The sequence below is a fragment of the Symphalangus syndactylus genome, chromosome 10 (assembly GCF_028878055.3).
Source record: "Symphalangus syndactylus isolate Jambi chromosome 10, NHGRI_mSymSyn1-v2.1_pri, whole genome shotgun sequence".
NCBI lineage: Eukaryota > Metazoa > Chordata > Mammalia > Primates > Hylobatidae > Symphalangus > Symphalangus syndactylus.
Genome location: NC_072432.2, coordinates 27,881,769 through 27,895,300, shown reverse-complemented (window position 1 = coordinate 27,895,300; position 13,532 = coordinate 27,881,769). Strand labels below are relative to the sequence as shown.

At 41.1% G+C, this 13,532-nt stretch overlaps 1 protein-coding gene across 3 annotated transcripts in view; it reads left to right on the top strand.

Moving 5' to 3' along the window:
• PIP4K2A (phosphatidylinositol-5-phosphate 4-kinase type 2 alpha) overlaps positions 1–13,532 on the top strand; it is a 179,754-nt gene that overhangs the window by 151,118 nt on the left and 15,104 nt on the right. For all 3 annotated transcript variants that reach the window (XM_063611074.1, XM_055296747.2, XM_055296744.2), the window contains one exon: positions 12,822–12,935. In XM_063611074.1, the coding sequence (XP_063467144.1) occupies positions 12,822–12,935 (114 nt within the window). The remainder of the gene's footprint in view (positions 1–12,821; positions 12,936–13,532) is intronic.

Here is a 13,532-nt window from a genome sequence, read left to right as displayed (position 1 = left end):
GGTGGCATCAGAACAGAGATATCCAATAGGCACGAGAGGCTGCACGGGGGGTCTTAGCTGAAAACAAAGGGCTTGGGAATCCTCCCTGGAAGGATGGTCAGCAGAGACAGGGAAGTGGGTGGGTCACCCAGGAGGAGCGTGTGGAGAAGAGAAGCACGTCTAGAACGAGCCCAGGGGAAAGTTGTCATTCATGGCTCGGTAGAGATTATGCCATGCCTTCTCTCTCTGATACGGCAGTGTTTTGTAGGATCTAGAAATGTTTATTAAACTGTAATAGATCAAATGAAATGTATTAATAGAGCTGAACTCTTTTTTGGTTTTTTTTTGAGACGGAGTCTCACTCTGTCGCCCAGGCTGGAGTGCAGTGGCGCGATCTCGGCTCACTGCAAGCTCCGCCTCCCGGGTTCACGCCATTCTCCTGCCTCAGCCTCCCGAGTAGCTGGGACTACAAGCACCCGTCACTACGCCCGGCTAATTTTTTTGTATTTTTAGTAGAGACGGGGTTTCACTGTGTTAGCCAGGATGGTCTTGATCCCCTGACCTCATGATCCGCCCGCCTCGGCCTCCCAAAGTGCTGGGATTACAGGTATGAGCCACCGTGCCCAGCCAAGCCGAACTCTTAAAAACATTGTTTTTTTAACTTTTAAAAAAAGTCTTTGCTTTCCCTTTTCTGCCAACCTTTGGGTTTTCTTTCCATGATCAGTTAGGATTTTTGACTCTTCCAAAAAACATACCATTCATTGTGTTCACAAATCATAAACACTCCTTTTCATGATCAGACATCATGGGAAAAAATGCTATCAAAACAGTCTACTAAATGCTATCAAAACAATCTACTGGTACCTCTGGTTTGAAATATTTGGGGAAGGCTAAAAACACTTACTACATTTTAGCCTTTTATAAATGAAATGATTTGCAAGAATATTCATTGCTATTATATATAACTATATTCCTTTCCAAATGATCATTATGGTACAAAGAACAATCTTTCTAGTGGGCTGGGCATGGTGGCTCATGCCTGTAATCCCAGCACTTTGGGAGGCTGAGGCTAGAGGATAGCCTGAGCTCCTCAGGAGTTCAGGACCACCCTGGGAAACATAGCGAGACCCCCAACTCTACAAACAATACAAAAAACTAGCTGGGCATGGTGGTGCACGCTTGCGGCCCCAGCTACGTGGGAGGATTGCTTGAACTCAGGATGTCCATGCTGCAGTGAGCTGTGATCACACCACTGCATTCCAGCCTGAGTGACAGAACAAGACCCTGTCTCAGAAAAAAAAAAAAAAAAAAATCTGCATAGAGAATCTCTGGTGACATAGTTTAATTAGTAATCTCAATTCTCATTCTTCCCAGGTTTTCTTTCATATGAGTCATTGTAACTGTTTTAATTTTCCATACTTTTAACTTGTTGATGACAAGTTTTGAAACTGTCATTTCAAATATTTAGCATTATAGGTGCAGACAAGTCCCATCTCCTAGATTGTAGCTTGACATGTAATTAGTGTGATTTGCATTAGCATAATCATGAAGATGGAACTGAAGGAAATAAGTTATATTCTAACAATGAAATCACTTTCATGGCAACAAGTCTCAGAACATGCATGTACAGATGTCTTGAGTTTTTTTTTAGGAGCAGAACAGTGCTTTAAAAAAAAATAACCATTGTCAAATTCTGACAGCTGCTGTGACTTGTTTTATTCTTTAATTCTTTCCTTTTTAATGGAAGGGCATCTCCCATTCATGGCTCCAGCAGTTTCGCCTCCTCTAAATGAGACAGAGAAATGCGAACCTCCCTGGTGGTCGATCTTTTCACAGCTGCGCTGCAATTCCAGTGTGACATCAAATTAGTAATTATAGCTGAGCGGGCTGCTTTTTACAAATGACAGTCTTAGCATGCTGCCTGCTAGCGAGCGACTCAGCAGGGGACCTGGGGAAGTAAAAGAAAACATAACTGGACTCACTTGATTTCTGGGGGATTTGACCTGACTCTTTAGAAAGCCCATGTTCTTGAGAGAGAGAGTCCTGGGGATTTACACAAATATGCATTTCGTTCATCATCCTGCACAGTTCTTCTCAAAACTCATGTCTGATTTTATTAGGTAAAGTAAAGCATGTGTAATGGAGCCGTAGGGTCATAATAAGAAGATTCCTTTTAACATACAGCCTTCTTCCTGAAACCCGTTTGAAAGAAAACAGCTGCCCTGCAATTGGCATTTGTGTAACTATATTGGCAATAATCATTGTTGACACTTTGATAATGGGCTACAAAAAGCCGCCTTGTCGATTCTCAGGCACTGTGAATTGCACTAGCAATTAAGTGACTGTCACCGTCTCCTACATTTTACCTATTACCAACTGAGGGTTCGAGAGGATTAATCATTAATACCCTTACGTCTAAAAATGCTTTTCGAAACCAGTTTTCAGCACTTGTTTTGTGGTCTTTAAATTGTAACAAATTGTAATTAATTACTACCCCTATCTGGTCATCTGGGCTGCCGTTGAAGCGAGGTGGCCAGGGCGGCGGGCTCCCCAAACGTGACACAAAAGCACAGCAGTATATCCTTCTGGAAATCTTTATTTGCCGCTCAGCTAAGAAGTGCCTCCTTTTCCACTGTGGGCGGATCATCGGTTAAAGGGGGGTTGTCAAGCTTTTTAGGCCCTCAATTCAGCTAGTGCTTTAACCGCCTTCTGTAAAATTCCTTTTCTTCTGAGATAGAAGGGAATCATTCCCCTTGGCCAGCCAGTGTTAGGGACACCAGTCCTACTACCCAAAGTGCAGGGGAAAGTTTCCCACTAGGGCAGAAGCAGGGCTTCTTTCTCAGACCTTAAAGGCGGCACCAGTAACATCCACAAGAGACATTTTATAAAAGGGAGATTTGGGTGAAGGACTCCAAACAGAGGGTTAGGGGATCTGAGTCCCAGCCCTGGGGGCACAGGGCTGCATTAATGGGGTTTCAGTATAGGTCATCTGACTTTGTCCTCATTTGTAAAATTAAAAGATTGGCTTGCATCATTGCTCCTCATGCTGTAGTGTTGGTGAGAATCTCTTGTTTCAAATGAAGCTTTCCTGGACCTTCCTTCAGAGATGTGGTTCAGCAGTCGGCCCCACTTGGAGAAGTCCTGGCCTGACCATCACTAAAATCTTCTCTGTTCCAGATATAGATTAAGGTGATTGCTATGATTGATGGGGAAAAAAATGTTCTGTTCAGCAGATATAGATAAGAACCCCATAAACCATGAGGGGTATTCTGGAAATGAAGTTTTAAAGCTTCATTTAGAATGTCTCCTAACTGGTAAGCATGGCACGTGACAAAGAGAGGATCCCATGCAGTGACTCTTGTGAGCACTTTCCAGATTTTCACTCAGATGACAGCATTAAAATCCCCAAGGCTTTATGTTATGGCTTATGGTGCTGCATCAGCTCTCATTTGCCTCAGATTAATTTTTATCTCACTGGAATGAAATCAACTCAGAGTATCCCAAGCACACATGGAGCAGTGCTGTTAGGTATGGGAATGTTTTCAAGCTAACAACTTAGTCAGTTCTAGAAAAAGTTGGGGTGGAGAGAAGACTTCCAAAATTCAGTATGTGGTCTGAATTTAAACCAAGCTGCTACAGATGTATAATTCTTAATTAAATAATGATCTTTAACATGTTAATATTAAACCAGAAATCTAGAGGAGTTAGCAAACTCCTTGAGTGTTCAGCCTTTGACATTTCTTAGATTATCACCATAGATATCTGCACCAGAATCTTCTGTTCCTACTGGAACGAACCCATCCTGTAGGTCCTGTTTTGTAGGTCTTGTATGCAGTTCAGCTGTCATATCCCAGTTTGTGGAGGAAAACCAAACCGTCACCTTTGACATCACCACATAGAGCTGTGGTCATAAAATATGACAGTCTTAAAAAAGGAATGAATTTCACTTTTTACATGTTAGCTTGAGGGAAAATTGCCAACAGCTAGGTCTTGCCGGCCCTAACAGTTATAACTTACACTTCTCCAGTTTTGCGCGGCTCACTTACAGCACTGTTTCACAAGTATGTTGAGGTGTATTCTCTTTCCACATTCATACATAAACAGATTCAAAATAAAAATTATAAGATGTTCACATCTGGATGCTAGTCACAGATGTTCACATTCTTACTGTTTTCACTGTGAAAATTAGAAGTTATTAATGGCCTCTTAGATAATTTCTCAAACCATGAACTTGTATAAACATTCTGCTTATGTAGTTAAAGGAGGTTGGCATATGTACTATTTGTGCAAAACCACCCTTTTTCTTTGCTACTTCTGCATAAACTTTATCCGTATCCACTAATTTGCCTTTTGATGTATCAAATTTGTGGCTTAGATGTTCCGAGAAGCAGAACTGATTTTATTATAAATCTCTAGCATCTCTTATTACCCCAGAATTGATGCCACTTATGATGTTATTCCATCAAGTTATTTTTATCCTAGCTCCAACATAAGGGTTACCTAAAATTCCTTCCCTTATAGAAATACTTGTGAATTATGTTTTCAGTTCCGTAGATTCTGATTTTTATGAAGATTTTTGCAAGCACAGCAAAAGGGGTTTTATTCTTTTTTGCAAGTTTGTTTTCATTTGGGTGAGCTTGGAATTACAAGTAAATCAGGAACACAAGCAGTTCTAACATAAAACAATAATTACTACATATTTTTTATGTGGAGCATTCAGCTCTGAGTGTCACAGTAACAGCATATCAAAAGGACACCCGGCAGCAGTCTTTGACATCGAGGCTTACAGTTAGACTTAAAAAATAGTAAATAGGTTGCCAAATGAGCATATCGAACAAAAAATTCATTCCGAAATACAAGTCCTTTAATCACAGTGTACTATGATATGTATTATCCTTTGCATTAAAACCTAGTGCCAAAATCCTGTTTGCATTAGACACTCAAGTGTGACTGGGTGCATTTCTTCTTCCCAGTAAGGTTTCCATCCAGACTAAAATAAAAACTTGGCTCTATATTATAAAGATTTTGGCTGTGTGCATTTTAGGTTCATGTATTTTCTATTTCCAGTTATTAATGGCCATTTACCCATACAGTTGGCTCTTGTGTAATTAAAGTTTAGAATGATCATTAAAAATCCAATGATATTTTAGTTTGAATTCTGTTTAATGTTTCAAACTATAGTTTGAAATTTGTGATTTTTAAAAATTTTGTGTCATCTAAAAGATAGTTTTACTAAATCTCACTAAAAGAAAATGTTCATATAACTTCTGGCTTTACTAAACCTTAAAATATCCAATATTGCTAAACTCCATATGAATGACAGCAGTTATGCATCAAATCACAGAACCTAATGAAATAAGCACATATGTACACACACACAAGTTAATTCCCACTTGAAACAAAGCATTTAACTCTTGGTACTTAGAGATTCTGCAGAAGTTCTTAGTCATTTGGAATTTTTTATTATTATTATTATTATTATTATTATTATACTTTAGGTTTTAGGGTACACGTGCACAATGTGCAGGTTTGTTACATATGTATCCATGTGCCATGTTGTTTTGCTGCACCCATTAACTCGTCATTTAGCATTAGGTATATCTCCTAATGCTGTCCCTCCCTCCTCCCCCAACCCCACAACAGTCCCCGGAGTGTGATGTTCCCCTTCCTGTGTCCATGAGTTCTCATTGTTCAATTCCCACCTATGAGTGAGAACATGCGGTGTTTGGTTTTTTGTCCTTGCGATAGTTTACTGAGAATGATGTTTTCCAGTTTCATCCATGTCCCTACAAAGGACATGAACTCATCATTTTTTATGGCTGCATAGTATTCCATGGTGTATATGTGCCACATTTTCTTAATCCAGTCTATCATTGATGGACATTTGGGTTGGTTCCAAGTCTTTGCTATTATGAATAGTGCCGCAGTAAACATACGTGTGCATGTGTCTTTATAGCAGCATGATTTATAGTCCTTTGGGTATATACCCAGTAATGGGATGGCTGGGTCAAATGGTATTTCTAGTTCTAGATCCCTGAGGAATCGCCACACTGACTTCCACAATGGGTGAACTAGTTTACAGTCCCACCAACAGTGTAAAAGTGTTCCTATTTCTCCACATCCTCTCCAGCACCTGTTGTTTCCTGACTTTTTAATGATGGCCATTCTAACTGGTGTGAGATGGTATCTCACTGTGGTTTTGATTTGCATTTCTCTGATGGCCAGTGATTTTTTAAGCATAAAAGTACTAAATAAGTAATATTAAGCAGGAGTTTTTTAGATGTTGCTTTTTAGCTCCTTTTTACCAGTTCTGCTGGGAAGCAAACAGTGCTACATCTCCTTTGCTCTCGTAGAATTCTGTAATTTTTATACCACAGGTCTCTGCTAAAAGGCAGCATGTGTTTAGAAATTCTAAAAATGAGGGCTCTAAACTTTGTAACTGTCCTGATACGTTTTCCCTTTTTTAATCCCAACCCCCTGGCCAAATCTGTCCTTAGAGATCATTGATATCTTGTATTGAACCCTAGGGCATAAGTAATTCTGTCGAGAGGCTGTTACACACTGAAAGCCGACGCGCGTGTTGGTTATCTTCAGGCTCTGACTCAGCTGAGTGTGCATGTCACTTCTCACATTCATGTTGTGTCTTAATGACACACAAACTATTTTTGACCGTGACTTGTATTATCACACAGTGTGTTTCTTACTGTTGACTTACAATAGACTTGCTGAGGCCTGTGATGCTGTGCTTCAAAAGCCAAAAACTTTTCAAAATGAGGGAGAAATGTCTATAATAAATGTATTATATATATACAAATGTTTATAATAAATTTTCTTTTTACAACTCATAGCAAGTTAAATGTTCCCAGTGAGTTCACTGCTCCCTAGGAGTGAGTTCACCATTCCCTAGTATTTTGGTTATATTTCCTGGCTACTAAGATTTCAGCTTCTGTGGATTTTTGCTTTAGGTCAGCAAAACAGCATTCACTAAATTACCCACTATTATAATGTGCTGAGAAAAACTAACCCATGGAAAATTAAGACAAAATTCAGCAAATTTCTGTCTTTGGCCAGATACATAAAATCATTACATCTTATTCCATATATTGAATAAATATCATAAATTTCAAATTCTTTATTCAGGAATTTAACCAGTCCAATTTTTATTATAAGATAGGAACATTTTACTCTCATTTGGGTTTCAGTTTTTAAAAAAAAGTCTTTTCAGTGAGGTTTCCTACTGGGAATAGCTTTTGCAGGTGATCGTAGAGGTTTTTCTAGCCGGGAGAATTCACAATTGAGGTTTGCAAAGCAGAGTAGGGAACTAGAGCCACCAAGACAGGGAGGTCAGAGCCTCGGGCCGTGGCACCTTCGATGCATCCTGTCTCATGTACCCTCTGTGTTCCCCGTGTAGTGAAATGAAATACTAACTTTGCCCTCATATATGGTAGGTTTGTGTGCAGTGTGCAGTAACAAAAGTGTCTTCCAAATTTGAAGGCAGTATGTAGAGAATTCATGTGACATGTTTGTAGCTAGCAGATAAAACCTAAAAACAAAGGAAATTTTAAATATCATTTGAATAAAGCTTGTCCAACCTGTGGCTCATGGGCTGCACGGGGCCCAGGACAGCTTTGAATGCGGCCCAATACAAATCTGTAAACTTTCTTAAAACGTGATGAGATTTTCTGGTGTTTTTTTTTTTAAGCTCATCAGCTCTCATTAGTGTTCACTGATTTTATGTGTGGCCCAAGACAATTCTTCTTCCAGTGTGGCCCAGGGAAGCTAAAAGATTGGACACCCAGGTTTAGATTACCGACATCATAAATTTTTTTTTTTAATCATCCGGGTATCAACTAGAAGATATCCTAAGTTTAAAGACCCTATTTTAGAAGAAACAAACATAGTAAGTTACTGTTGCCAGGCACTATGTGCTTTGTGTCATTTGATTTACACACTAACCCTATTACATAGGTACAGTACTAATTTCCCATTATAAAAGGAAACTGAGGTTTGGGCAGATTAAGCAACTGGCCCAGAACATCACAGCTAGTGTTAAAATGTTAAATATGTCAATATATTTTTTTAAAAGAAATATCTTGCTCTGGATTGACCAGTGATGAGCTTTTCCTAGATCCATAAGCCATACTTGAGAACATGACTAGCATATAACGACGTTTGTATATAACACACTGTGTGGCAGGCACCATTTTAGGCCTTTTTACTTGTGTGAACTATGCAATCCTCACAACCCTGTGTTTGCAAATCCCCCTTTAAAGATGGAAAACCAAGTCACAGAGAGGTTAGGTAACTTGCCAGGGTCACATAGCTAATAATTGGAGTTGCAGAGCTACAACCCAGGCAGCCTGGATCCAGTGTGTTCACATAACCATGGGCTTCAGTCTGTCTCCTACGTGGAAACCTGAGCCATGCCCAGTCGACCTGGGGTCGGGCATCACTCCACATGACAGTGAAGGGCTCATTTTATCCGAACAGGAAGCAGGACAGCCAGGCTGCAGGGGGAACAGCGTCCCTCTGCTGATGCCTGTGACTGTGTTTGTGCATTTACACATCACATTAGCGGAGATGAATGCCACTTGGAATCCAACCCACCGCAGCAGATTACTTCATGCAAGAGAGAAAACAGCCCTGCCTGTGCTAGCCTGGCTCTGCGCTGGTCTGTATTTACTCACGGGGCCTCAGCTGGCCAGGGCCTTGGAGCAGCTCGGTGGCCCCCCACCCGGGCAGGAGTCCCAGCTCAGGACTAGACGCACGGAGGAGGATGGGGTGGGGAAGAGCAGTTCCCTCCCATACCTTCGTCCCCTCCCAGCAAGTACAGAGGGTCGTACAGCAATCGCCCCGCGTTACTTAGAGGCTCTGATCTGCACAAAACTGGCCAGAGCTGAATTCAGAGCAAATAAAGACTCGGCCGGCCGCCACTTCAGAAAGGTTGCTGACCGCTGGCTGGAAGCCGGCCTGGGAGAGTCCACAGCTGAGAAGCATTTCTGAGCTGTCTTTAGTTAGCCCTGGGGGTTTCCTCCACCCTCTGGCTGTTTCTGCACTGAACTAGAAAAGATATCAAAGACACTCATTACAGAACCAGACCCAATGACTACAAGCTTGGAAAACTCTACGCGCAAATAATCCAGTGTTTAAAAGCAAAGTGTAGAATCTGTTGCTACGTTAAGCTCTCGCTGCCCACAGTTAATTTTCTGCTGCTCTGCAGACGTCATCTTTGTAGGCAGTTTTACACCAAGAGTTTATTAAGTTCATTAAATCATAGTATAGTTTTCCACATTAAAGAAAAAAAGATGTTTCTAATGTAAACACTTCATTATCAGAGAGACATTGAAATTTCTTTTAAAAAGCTAAGCTGTAAGATTTTCTTGAGAGTGAATCGTCGTCAGGTGACTTAACCTTTGTCATCTCGTTTTTTTGTTTCTTTCTGTTTTTGAGATAGGGTCTTACTATGTAGTGTCACCCAGGCTGGACTGCAGTGGCGCGATTGTGGCTCTCTGCAAATTTGACCTCCTGGGTTCAGGCGATCCTCCTACCTCAGCCTCCCAAATAGCTGGGATGACAGGCACACACCACCACGCCTATCTTATATGTTTTATTACTTTTTTGTAGAGATGGAGTCTCACTATGTTAGCCAGACTGGTCTCGAAATTCTGGGCTCCAGTGAACCTCCTGTCTCAGGCTCCCAAAGTGCTGAGATTGCAGGTGTGAGCCACCACGCCCAGCCTATCTTGTTCTTAATAAAAAAATAGTTAAGTTTTTGTAAAAAAAAAAAAAAAAAAAAAAAAAAAAAAATCTTTCAACCTGTAATGCCCGTTTTAAGTCTGTGCGCTTTATTAAATGCTCACAGTGATGATGATGATGGAGGTGGTGATGGTGATTACAAGCACCACTATTTTTGAATCTGTCACATGGTTTCTGGTTGAGTTCCCAGCACAACTCTACCTTAGCAGAATGACTAAGGTTCCCATCTCAGCTCATCACTCGCCAAACTCTGCGACCTTAGTTAAATTGCATGATCTCAGTTTCCTTGAATGTAAAACGTGAATAATAGTTAAGGTTGTTGCAAAGACTAAAGGTAGATGATAGATGTGAATAAAATGACGCACACAAAGCGCTAAGCAGGATACCTAAGGCTGCTGCATGTGGTAGCGGCGGTGTTTTCCCCCTTCTGCATCTATGGAAACAGGCTGGAGAGGTCCAGGAACCTGGCCCCTGGTCCCTGGCAAGCAAGGGGTGGAACCAGGATTGCAGCCTCGGGATTCATGACCCCAAAACCTTCGTGCCTCTGAGCCCTCTGTCTTGCAGCAAGCATTTGGGAGGTTGATATCTGTAGACCAGTGTTGGATTCCATGCTGGCAGCTGCCCTGCCAGGATCCGCCTTCGCCTCTTGATCCTTTCAATAAGCCCTTAAGTCTTTTAACCAATCTGGGTGCCCTTTTTTGAACTTGATCCAATCTAAATACGTCCCTAGTGCCTGTGAAATTCACAAGTCAGCTTAGTCATAGAGTACATGGTGTCCAGAGTTTTATGAGGTAGGATTATACTTTCCCTGTCACATGAGGTAATTCTGCTGGGGTGAACCTGAAGTGGCATTCATCTTCATTAATGTGACTTGTGTTACAAACACACATCCAGCGTGTAATTTACTGCCTTGTCTGGGGTCTGTCATCTCTGCCTTCAGGTTTCTCACATTTATACAAAACCAGAAAAAAACACCCTCTACCCTTCTTTTGTTACACATATAAAATGAGTTGTGGAATTGAGGCAGATATCTTAATCCTTAACACCCCCACCCGCACACCTCCCATCGCCAACACATAATGACACAGAAATGCCCAAGGTGTCTGCTGAGAAAATTATGATCCTTCTCCATCTCTCCTGTTTGTGTGTAGGTCTCGCTTCAACCCTTTTTTCCAACGTGCTTCCAATTTTCTATTTTGGGCAGTGCTTATCTTTTCACTGCCCTCTGAGTTTTGTTAAACTTCAGAACCTTGCATTTCATTCTTGGTGAAACTTCATTATGTTTACAGTTCTAATAGGAGAGAAACCTTATAATCTAGTGTGATGAACTCAAACATTTTAATATTGTGCTGTCTTCACATTCAAGGTTTGTGGGAATGGAGGGGTGCATGTATTGCATTATTTTAAAATTATTAATGACAGATTTAGGGGGTAAGTCTAGCAGGCGCATCCTAAAATTTTGTGAAGAATGGCGTTGCGTTTTCATTTCTTAAAGACTCAATAACTCAGCATAAAAGTGTTTGGAATTAGATCATTCTCTCCCAGAATCTTAGTATTTATCTTTACATCTTACATACACATCCTGCTTTATTTTCTACCTACTTGCTTTCACATCATTCTCCCGTATGAGATTACAAGCTCCTTTACGCAGAAATTGTGACCTATTCATATTTGCATCTCTGTACTTGATTCACTCAGTAACTGCTTATTGAGTTGAATCTTGACATTTCTGGGCCTCGCTGTACCTGTTTTGTAAGGATTAATTCTGTTTGGCTTATAAAGATTGTGGTTATATCTAATTCAAAGTTGCAAAACTGTTTAAATTTTCTCAAAGTTAGTAGCCAAAGCGACTCATTTAGAAATGCATAATTTCTGTACATCTGTGTTGGTGTAAATAGATGTGACTATGTTTACATGCATGTCTATACTTTATTAATAAGAGGGGAAGTGAACAGTTCGAGCGTGTGAAAGATGCAGGAGATGGACCCAGGGAGTGTTCTTTCATTGCCCTGAATAAGAAGGGAGGAGGAACAGTGCGGGAGGCAGGAAGGACAGCATCTTGTTTCCTTGGATTATTTTGTTTTCATTTGGTTCACACCTACGGAAAAGAGGACCCTTCCAGGTTCATCAACATACAGGCAAAGGCAGTGCATGACATTGGATTTCTTTCTGCTGAAATAAACAAGCTATGGTTAGCTGAAAGGGGTGGGAGATTATTTTGAGCTCGTACTGAATGCAGGTTGCACAAAGTTAAATAGAATAATCCACACTGTTTTAAAACTATATGCCTATATTATCCTGTTTGCTGCAGTACAAGCTACAGTGTTTACTGCTCATCATCCATGTTTTGATAGTCGCTCATTGCTTTGTGTTGGTTGCCATAAGTGCAGTTTACTTGTTAGCTCACCCTCTCGTTCATTTGTAAAAGGTAGAACTCTCATCTTAATACGTTTATGTTAAGAGAAGACTTTTTTCTTTGATATTGTCCAAATGAGAAGAGAATTTCCTTCTTGGAGTGGTGAACAGGAAGGCTTGGAAGGGCAGATGGCTAACCTTGGGCTGCATGTTCTCCCTGGTGCAGAAAGTAGATATGATTATGGATAGAGCTGTTCTGAGACAAGGTAACATGTTATTTGTAATGTGAGCCCAGCAACGGCTACCCAAAAGTGGGAGGAGGGACGGAGTTGTGTTGTACCAGTAAGGAAATTGAGGGTTCCTGGGAAAATATTCCAATAATACAAATTTTATACTTAGAAGACTTCTTGTAAGAAAGTGAATCTAAGAAAGCAGTCAGGTTCATTCCTCTGAAAAACATGAAATGTGTTACAAAAAGCCTTATAATATGGAGTCTGTCTGACCCCCACTCCACTGCTCCTGGGAATGCTTCCAGAGGTTGCAGCTCACTGGCACCCCCCGGTGGTATTCAAGCCTTCTCCTATTTTATTGTTTGGGTAAGACCCCTGTGGTGGTGAATGGGATGGGGGCGGTGAAAGGGGCAAACTTCAATGTCCAGGGTTGGAAGGTGTATGTGGTTTTTTTAGGTTTTATTCAAGCGTCTTTGTCAGTCTTTTTCTCATTTGTTTTAGGCCAAAGAACTGCCAACTCTGAAAGATAATGATTTCATTAATGAGGGCCAAAAGATTTATATTGATGACAACAACAAGAAGGTCTTCCTGGAAAAACTAAAAAAGGATGTTGAGGTAAGAACAGTCAGTGTAGAGGCCAGACTCATTGTATAAATATCAGCCCTGTTGGTTTTTAGGAGCTTTTTAAACCATCTATTTAAATCTTCAATCAAGGCAAAAACCTGCATACTCTACCTTATCAAAGTCAGACATGAAGAGGTCTCATGTTACATGATCTGGTTTAAAGCAAACGCATGCCAGTTTAGCAGCCCTCTCATTTAGGCACCAAACACAAGAAAGCACCTGCTGTCATCTGCTGGGAATCCCCGGCTCCAGGCCCCTGTATTCTGTATTGGGGCTGAGCTAGGGGACTGACCTGCCCACACCAGCCAGTTTGGGAGGGGCCAGGGGAGTACTGGACTCTCTGTCAACCAGCAGAGCATCTCAAAAACAAATGTTCAGTCACTATTAGAGTCTTGGCACTTTTCCCTCTAAAGCACATGTCAGTGCTGGTAAACATAGCCTGGGTCACTTAATGCTTTCCTATCTCCACCGGTCACCACAAACCATGTCATGAGACCCAGTGAGGCCCCCTTACACATCGTGGGACTAGCGCAGGGGCAGCTTGGGACACTAGGTCATAGGGGACAGTGGAGAGACATAGAACAATGT